General features: G+C 40.6%; 1 protein-coding gene across 1 annotated transcript in view; it reads left to right on the forward strand.

The window, feature by feature from the left end:
• Window positions 1–8,798, forward strand: part of LOC307134789 (protein NLRC3-like) — a gene marked incomplete at both ends in the record, with an annotated part of 36,088 nt that extends 27,290 nt beyond the window's left edge. Inside the window, one exon of the mRNA XM_079830786.1 lies at window positions 8,221–8,798. Coding sequence (XP_079686912.1) covers window positions 8,221–8,798 — 578 coding nt within the window. The remainder of the gene's footprint in view (window positions 1–8,220) is intronic.
• Between the last annotated feature and the right edge of the window lie 1,278 nt (window positions 8,799–10,076).

Here is a 10,076-nt window from a genome sequence, read left to right on the forward strand (position 1 = left end):
TGGACAAGAGGGGGGAAGTACGTCGCCCCAGAATCACTGCTGCCATATTTGGCTCTAACAAATACACAATTTGGGACACAGTGGTCCAGCAACCATGAATCACAGGTTCTCAAATCAATGGTGGAATCCAAAATTCAGAAATGTAGCCACCGAAACAGTCAAGAGATGCGTTACATGTCAGAAAAATAATGATGTGCCAGCAGCAACTACAGCAGCAACACATACCCCAGCTCCACCAGGGCCATTTCGTCACCTGCAAGTTGATTACATATCGTTGCCTCCTTGTAAGGGAAAAACTGATGTTTTGGTAGTGATAGACAAGTTCTCGAGATGGATAGAAGCTTATCCAACAGGGCGTGCTAAAGCTGCATATACTGCTAAATGTCTTGTCACTGATTTCATTCCCAGATGGGGATTACCAGATTCCATTGACTCAGATCAGGGTACACATTTCACAGGACAGGTAGTCAAGGAGGTGTCTAAAATGTTGAAAATTAAGTGGAATCTTCACTGCCCCTACAGGCCACAAGCATCAGGACAGGTTGAACGAGCAAACAGAACAATCAAAACTAGGCTAAGCAAAATGCATCAGGAAGGAGTATCATGGGTTGAGGCGCTGCCAGCGGTACTGTGTAGTATGAGAGCGTCACCCAACAGAGCTGTAGGACTGAGCCCTCATGAGATTATTACCGGACGCCCAATGCAGATGCCTGGTGTGATTGATCTTAGAAATGCTGATGTCCACATTGCTTCAGATGCCCTGATCACTTACTGTGAAAACCTCACCCAGGCAGTACAGAGTGCCAGAGAGAGAGTTGAGTCGTGTTGGCCGAAGCCACCAGAAGGTGGACACACAATCATCCCAGGTCAGTGGGTGATGATTAAGTCATTCAGAAACAAGCTGTTAGAGCCTAAGTGGCACGGACCACATCAAGTGATGTTGATTACAGCAGCTGCAGTGTTGTGTCAGGGAAGGAAAACCTGGAGTCATGTGTCACACTGTAGAGTTGTTCCTCCACCAACAGGAATAGGATAGGGCGGACACATGGAGCAGTGAGGAGCCCAGGAAAGAACCGAATGCAATAGGCATCGGGGGCCAATCCTTGGGTGAAGATTCCCTCGTAGGAATTCCCACACTAGTCCATCCTCACCTCACTGTTCTTTAGGTGTCGCATGAATTAAGAAATAGGGAAAGAAGGAACAACAATAGCAGAATCAGATTGAACAGAGGATAAAACCCTAATGGTTACAGTCTTTACAACAAATACTCCTTTGCTGTTGTTCTCTTTTGTTTTGTTTTTTTTTGTTTTTTTCTTAACTCTGTGCAGATACCACTTGACGATTATCCTGAGAACCATATGTACTGACCTACACACCTGAATTAGAAGACCCAACCTCCAGGAAACAACTAGATCAACTGCAGAGACTACAACCAACACAGAAGAAAATACACAACGCAGAGACAGATCTACGGGAACTTCAGTCATCCAGCAAAATGATCAAGATTGCCTTAATACTAACCATCATGGACCTAGCACAAAGTGTAGACCCCAGAAACAACATATTCTTAGAGCTGATGAATATGTCAAGAAATGCCTTGTTTGCTGGAAAGAACGTTTGCATGCCACATGCACCTTCAGTAGGAGCCGGAATCCCTTGGGTTGCACACCCTATCTCCAAATGTGACACGTGTACCTTATTTGATCATCATACCAGTGGATTATTCAACAAGGATACATGTCACAATGTAACCATTCCTCCAGTTTCTCAGTGTTGCATTCCTGGACAACCATCCTGCAACCTAACTTCAGCTACTCCCATCATGACAGATCTACTCCTGCCAATGATGTTCCACTGGTGCATAGAAAATTATGCTCCAATATCGACTCCACTGGGTGAAATTCCTTGTGAACGTTGCAGTTTTGTGATTGAAAGAGGAACAGATGAGTCTCATGTGTACGTCACTACTACAGAAAGGAAACAGGAAAATGATTTAAACGAGTGTCTGTCCAGGAATCCATCCCTACCGAAACTTTTTGCAATAAATCAGTTGTGTATGATTCCTCCACCAACTGGCACTTTCTGGTTATGTGGAACTTCTGTCTACAGCATTCTACCCAGCCAATTCAACGGCAGGTGCACCCTGGTCTATGTTTTGCCAGCTATCAGAGAAAACACACACTCCACCTCAAGCTCTCCAAAATTACATAATTCAGCTCCTTCTACCAACCAAGATGGCTGCATTCCAGGACTCACTTGTGTTCAAACGTGGTGGTCAAGAACTCTTGGAGCCTTAATCCCATCGTATGGTGTCATGCAGGCTCTCGATCAAGTCAGAAGCCTGTCGGATTTGGCCCTGGGTAACATCACAGCCACTCTAGCTTCACACAAGATAATGATCTTACAGAACCGAGTGGCCTTGGATTACATTCTTGCAACGCAAGGGGGAGCCTGCACCATTATCGGACCTGAATGCTGCACTGGGTTAATGGATCCAACAGAGAATTTGAACAAAATCCAACAAGACATTCTTGATCTTTCAACAAAATTACAACAGATGACTGAAGACAATTCTTCATGGTTCGGAAACTTGATTGGTAAATCCTGGCTGTGGATTAAAGAAACAGCAATTCTACTGTTGTTTCTCCTACTATTCTACGTATGTGTCCACAGTATCAAGTGTTTCATTCAACAACTGACTCACACCTCGCACGAGAATATGACTGGTCCAACCATAAAAGAATATTACCCGTAAGAACTTCACGGACCTTAATTGCATGTTTGTTTCTGTGCCAACATGCAATTACAGATGAACAACACAGAGCAAGTGATATGTGCCTGTAATTTTTTCCAAGTTACATGACTAGAAGATGGGGCTTAGAATGGACTAATGAAGGTTTAAATTTGTATTATGTGAGAGTTATTAGAACTCTCAAAGGGGGAAATGTAGGATTACAAATTTAGGAAGGTACATAACTTTAGCATTTAAGGTAAAAATTATGATATCAGATTAATTAGTCTGCTATACAAATCTTCCAAGCCAGTTCCTGTTTTCTAAAATGAACACCATTTGTCTTTAGCCCCTGAGTGATTGGATTAGCATCTGTCCATTTGAGTGACACTGTTGTGCTGATTGAATCAGGACTGATGACAGGAATGTTTGGCGTGTGTCCCTATTTTCTATACAACTTTTGCATTGTATTGTTCAGAGTGCCTCCTCCCCTGCTGTAATCCCTCCCCCTGAAATGTAGATAAATTACAATGTTTGGTACAGTTAAGTTAGACTTGATGACCTCAGCGGAAAGACAGCACGTTCTCATTAAAGAATCCTGCTGAAGAAAAAAACTATCCAAGTCTCCTGGTCTCTTCTTCAAACGAGGAAAAGAAAAGTTCACAACACTCCTCTTTTCTAAATGATAAAAGTCAAACAAAAAGACAGTCCGGTGCGCCTCGCGCTTTCAAACCTGAAGAACACGTTCTGTCTGATCGGGACCTTAGTCATAAATATGGTGGATGGGCAGAGCAATCATGTGACTGAAACGGATGAATAGCACTATACAATAACCTCAATAACCACAAAAACAATATAAATAACTAAGAGGAATTTATTACATTTTACAATTTAATAATAACATTTACATTTTGCATTTATTTAAAGTGAGTTACAACAGAGCAGCAAAAGCAATCGGTCACACACTCAACAATATTCATAGTGTACAATGGCAGGTTTATTAGAAAGCTAGACTAGGAATCGAGAGCAGAGGTGAAATGCAAAGGAATATTCTGTGTGTGTTTATTAATGTTGTGGGATAGTTCACACACAAAACACAATTCTGTCCTCATTTACTCATCATTTCATTGCAAACCCATAAGACTTTTGTTCATCTTTAAAACATAAATTAATATATTTTTAATGAAACATATTTCTGTGCCTCCATTGACAGTCCAGGTCCAACCAAGAATATGGTAAACAGAAACTCAAATGTGCTGCATGATGAGCAAGAACCAATGAGTTCTTCTGTTTACCATATTTAAATCACTCTATGTTCATCATATAAAGCAACATGCCTCTTCAGAAGACTCCGATTAAACTAGTGTTAGTTTCTTTAATTAAATCTATGACGATAATTTTTTGTTGACAGCCTCTTTTTCATGACCAAGACGAGACGATGATGAGACGACACCAACATCATTAAACGACAACTGTGACTATATCAACATGAAATATCACTGACGAAAAAAGATGAGACTAATATATAGTTACAAAATAAAAACTCTGTTTTGTTGAATAAATAGAGGAGACAAAATATTACATTGTTTTTGAGAAGCTTCTACGAGCTTTCATGCTTGCGGTTTCCAGATGTCAAGATTGTAAATCCCCCAACCAGAGCTTTTCTCTGAAGAGGACACATTTTCTGACCAGTGTTTTACTTCATATTTGCAATCTGACGACCATGTGCATGTGCTCTCTCTACACTGTGGATGATCTGAAAACAGCAAAACACAAGTAAGCTGGAGTTCAGCGATCTCCATTTGAGATATTCTGCTTAAATGAAAGTGTCGTTCAGTCTGTGTTCCTTCACGAGCCGCTTGTGCGACTAAATCTGCAACCTAAACAAGTTGTGTCGCTGTCAATGGAGGGACAGAGAGCTCTCAGATTTCATCAAGAAGATCTTCATTTGTGTTCTGAAGATGAACGAAGGTCTTACGGGTTTGAGACGACATGAGGGCGAGTGAATGATGACAGAGCTGTTATGTGTGTGTGAACTCACCCTTTAAGTGCTTGTGAGAGAGATGTGTGTTCAGCTGATGGTCTCAGCTCATTCCCTCAGAGAGGAGCAGAGAGGGCGAATGCTCCACCTGTAAAGTGAACACACTGCCTCAAGTTATCACTTCACTGTCATTAGAAGATGAGCATGAGATATCTTTAGTTTGGCTACTTCAGACTGAACTCGACTCATATAAGCCACAAGAAAACAAGAAAATATCACAATTATTCTGAATAAACCAAGGCTCAATGGAGTATTCAAAGCTCTTTTTGGAGTAAAGGCTCACACAGAATATTTCCTTTAACTGGTGATGGTGATTTATGAATATGTCTCACATCAGACCGTGGTGTATAAACATCACTTGCCTCTCAGGGAAGGTTCATGAACTCCTGTGAGTTCTTATGTGTGGATCATGAAGAGAGCCTCTTCTCTTTTGAAGAAGTCATTAGGATTCATTCATTAATATAAAGTTCTGACAGAGCAATCTACATCAATCTACATCTAAGAGGAATGAGATTGTTTCTAATAACCCAATCATAATGTGTGGCATTGCGTTTGAGCTGAAGCTGAAGAATGAACACTGGGAAACTGAGTAAACCCAACCCAACGCATCAAATATGAGATGAATCAACATATTACAATGTAGGGGTGACCCCGAATAGTTGAAGATTGGATAGGAAGAGCCTGATTCCACTACCAATCTCCCAGTGGAATCTCCGCAGAGGTGTTATGAAACGAGGATCATGCCATTGTGGCTGTATGGGGTGCTCAATAGCCCCTTTCACACACAGTCTTTACTGGTAAATGATCATCTTTGACCGTTGAGCCACGTCTCGCAGCTTCAACACTCGAGACCCAGCCTTCTTCTCCATTCATCAGCGCTGCGGCTCTGCAGTTTGATACTATTATACCCGTCTTGTGTTTTTAAGAGCAAACACGCGTTCTGTTCGATCATTCCTTATGCCTTTCACAAGACGTCATATGTTGTCATGTTGAACAGATAGTGAAACTAAAGCACTTCTTCTCATGCGGGCGACTGAAGAGCGGCGCAGCGTTTAAAGAATTTACCGTATTTTGGTGCTGATGTGTGAACGGTCTCTTACCGGTAAAAAGTCAGAACGCAGTTGCTAATTTCCCGGAATTGCTGTGTGAAAGCGGCTAATCTGATTACACACACCGGTTTATACACACACGACTTATTGCGTTTTTCATTTGTATTTATTAGAAAGGTATATTCTGTTCTAATTTAATTCTGTAAATGAATATTTGATAGTTTTTCGGAGCATCAGTGTTGCGCTACTGAGAGTGTGCTAGCACAGGCCGATTTAATTTGCAGATCTGCAGTTTGGCCTTTCTGCTGTTATTCATTTGTTATTTTTTTAGGTTTATTTATCCAAAATGTTTTTCTACATTTTCTTCTATATCTTTGTGTGATGTTCTGTACATCGTGGCTTTAAAATGTTATGAGGACTCGTTTGAATGTTTATAACTAATGAATATTGTTATAAAGTGTGTTAATATTTGAATATCTCAACTAATGCTCTAAACTATAGAGAAGCCTCCAGTTTTATAATAATAACTATAGTCATAACTCTTTAATAAGAGTAGAGATATAATGAATATATAATATAGTGAACTCTCTAGAGTTATTTTTCTAGTTAACTGTCGAGTTTCTTGTCATTGAATGGCTTTCCGGAGGTAAATGTAATGTTGCGTGACATATTGTTCTCAAGCTTGACGTCTTTCTGCGGTTGAAACACTGATGGATGATCACATGACACAGGATTGATGTCAGTCAGTTGTTCTGGATCTTCTGATGCTCATTGATGTTTATTTGCTGCTGTAACTCGTAGTGAAGAGGAAGAGATGCCGCTTGAACTGAGGCGCTACAGCGATCTGTCACGCCACATTAAACAGAGGAAAACACATTTATTGAGTGAATCTCAGAATAAAACTGACAGAATTTGAGGCTTTGTTTTGTCATATTGAGAGTGACCTGCTCTGAGTTGTGTGTCGGCGTGTGGTCAGTGTCCTCTTTGCTCTGAGATGTGTTTTTTCAGTCTTTGACTGGAGACGTCACACATAATAAACACACGTGACTGACAAAGACCGAGTGTGTCAAGTCAAGTCAACTTTATTTATATAGCGCTTTTTACAATGCAGATTGAAAACGCTGATGTCATCAGCTCATTTCAGTGATCATACAGTGACAATGTGAGCAGATCAGTCATTTAGTGGAACATTTAGTGTCCCCAACTGAGCAAGCCGAGTGTGTGAGTCTCACACTGATGAGAGTTGCCAGCCCTGCTATAATCATAGAAACATAAAACACACATTAAGACTTGGTAATAGTCAAAGATCTGCCCGATTACACACAAACATGGCTTTTAAATGTGTAGTTCTGAATAAACCGCATTTGAAATATTCCAGACATAGAAATATACATCCATTTCAGATCCATGTTAATATTACAAGAAATATTAAATAAAATATAAAATGCAAAGTTTTTATAATGATGTTTTTATATTTACTCTGTTTATGTTTTTATGTGTAATGTTCTTTTAATAGCATTAATAAACCCAACCCTAAGCCTTTAATATATTATTAACTTTCTAATGAGTTTTGAGAATGATTTTAATATTTCCATAACATGAACAAACATGACATCATGTAAACGGTCAGGAATTGTTATTGTGGGAATATTATTTTAATATCTCACAGAACTTTAGTGATTTATTCATCATAATAATGAGTAAAGGATGTTATAAGAACGTTTTATGATGACATGAAACATCAAATATTAGAGTTTTTCAATCTCTAGGACTCATTTCTCAATCCTCAGGTCACTTTATCTGAACTCTTCAGTGATCACATCTCTCTCTCTCACACACACACACACACTCACACACACTCACACACACACACACACACACACACACACACACACACACACACACACACAGACACACACACACTGACACACACATGTTTGTTTTTGTGAAATGTGAGGACATTCCATAGGCATAATGGTTTTTATACTGTACAAACCGTATTTTCTATCCCCTTACACTGCCCCTGCCCCTAAACCTAACCCTCACAGGAGACTGTGCAGTTCACTTTCTGTGAAAAAAAACTTGTTCTGTGTGATTTATAAGCATTTTGAAAAATGAGGACATGGGGAACGTCCTCATATTTCACCCTCTTTTTGTAATACCTATGTCATACCCATGTCATTATACACATTTGTGTCCTGATATTTCACAAAAACATGCCCACACACACACACACACACACACACACACACACACACACACACACACACACACACACACACACACACACACACACACACACACACACACACACACACACACACACACACACACACACACACACACACACACTCGTCTAGTGACTGTTGTTCTAGATGTTTCTCTCTTCTTGTGTTCAGACGCCTGTGATCTCACACTGGATCCAAACACAGCACACACTCGTCTCGTTCTGTCTGAGGGGAACAGGAAGGTGAAGCGTGTGAGAGAGGATCAGCCGTATCCTGATCATCCAGAGAGATTTGATGAATATCGTCAGGTTGTGTGTGGAGAGAGTCTGACTGGACGCTGTTACTGGGAGGCTGAATGGAGCGGACGTGCTGGTATATCAGTGACATATAAAGGAATCAGCAGGAAAGGACGGAGTAAAGACTGTGAGTTTGGATACAATGACAAATCCTGGAGTCTGTTCTGCTCTGATAACGGATTCTCTGTCTGTCACAATAATATCTGGACTGATATCCCTGACATCAGTTCATCCTCTCAGAGAGCAGGAGTGTGTGTGGACGTGTCGGCCGGCACTCTGTCCTTCTACAGCGTCTCTGACACACACACACTCACACACTTACACACATTCTACACCACATTCACTGAACCCCTCTGTGCTGGATTTAGGGTTTATTATTCTGATTCGTCAGTGTCTCTGTGTCAGATTAAACACACACACACACACACACACAAGTGTAAATCGTCTTTCTAACGTCCACATGCACACACTCATCAAATCTCACATAATTAATTAAATAAGTTTTATTAATCAATGTGTTTTTTCATTATTATGTTGAAGTTATGAATCTAGATCACACACACACACGCGCACGATCAGCTGTTCACTCTCTCACACACTCTCTCTCACACACACACACACACACACACACACACACACACACACACACACACACACTCTCTCTCTCTCTCTCTCTCTCTCTCTCACACACACACACACACACACACACACACACTCACACTCTCACTCTCACACACACACTCTCTCACACACACATTCTCTCTCACACACACACACACACTGCTCTGAATCTGTAGTAAGGCTGTAATAATATTGATATATTATCAGATTGCTGTAATATGTATATTGTAAACTGATGATGAGATGTAATAAAGGACTGATTGATTGGATCATGAAGTGGTTTATGAATGATTGATGTGAACTGATGACAGTATGAATAATCATGAATGTGATGAGATCAGCAGAATGAATTCTCTCAGAATCACTGAGTCTCTCTTTATTTATTTATTTATGTATTTACTGTCGGCTGTGAGGTCTGTCCTGCTCTTTCATGTGAAGCTGGAAATCTCAAAACAGTTTCTGTGATGATCCGGAGAGCACGTGTTCATATTTTCAGAGTGTCTTTAACGCCAAACAGGAAACTCATGAATATTCATGTAAGCTCCGCCCAGAGCCATAGAGAGGGCGGAGCCACCGAGTAAACGTGACGCGTTGTTGTGTCGGACTCTGATTGGCTGTTGAGCCACATGAAGGTTAATGATTGGCTAAGCGTACATTTGAAAACATGTCGTTGTTGCAGTGATACAGTTAGCAGAGCGGGGCTAGTTAACGGAAATATTAGCGATTAATATTGTTATTAACGTGTTTTAAATGAGTCTCTTTTAACCGTAAACATTCCCCCACGGACTTTCTGTGTTCAACAAGAAGAAACGATGGACATTAATTCTTATTTTCAGTAAGTAGCGTGTTAGCATCTGACCGAGAGTGTGTTTTCGTCCTGATGATGTTTATGATTCAGTTGGGTTATTAATATGGGACAATATCATGATGTTTTGTTCTATATAACACAGCTGTGTGCCTCCCTTCTCTGGGCTTGTGTGTTTTAATACATTTTCATTAGGGATGCACCGAATCCAGATTTTCGGGGTTCGGCCGAATACCGAATCCACTGGTTAAGATTCGGCCGAATCTGAAACCGAATACCGAATCCTACTCCCACCCGCAGTCCAT

The sequence above is a fragment of the Gobio gobio genome, assembly GCF_949357685.1.
Source record: "Gobio gobio genome assembly, chromosome: 12".
Taxonomy (NCBI): Eukaryota; Metazoa; Chordata; class Actinopteri; order Cypriniformes; family Gobionidae; genus Gobio; species Gobio gobio.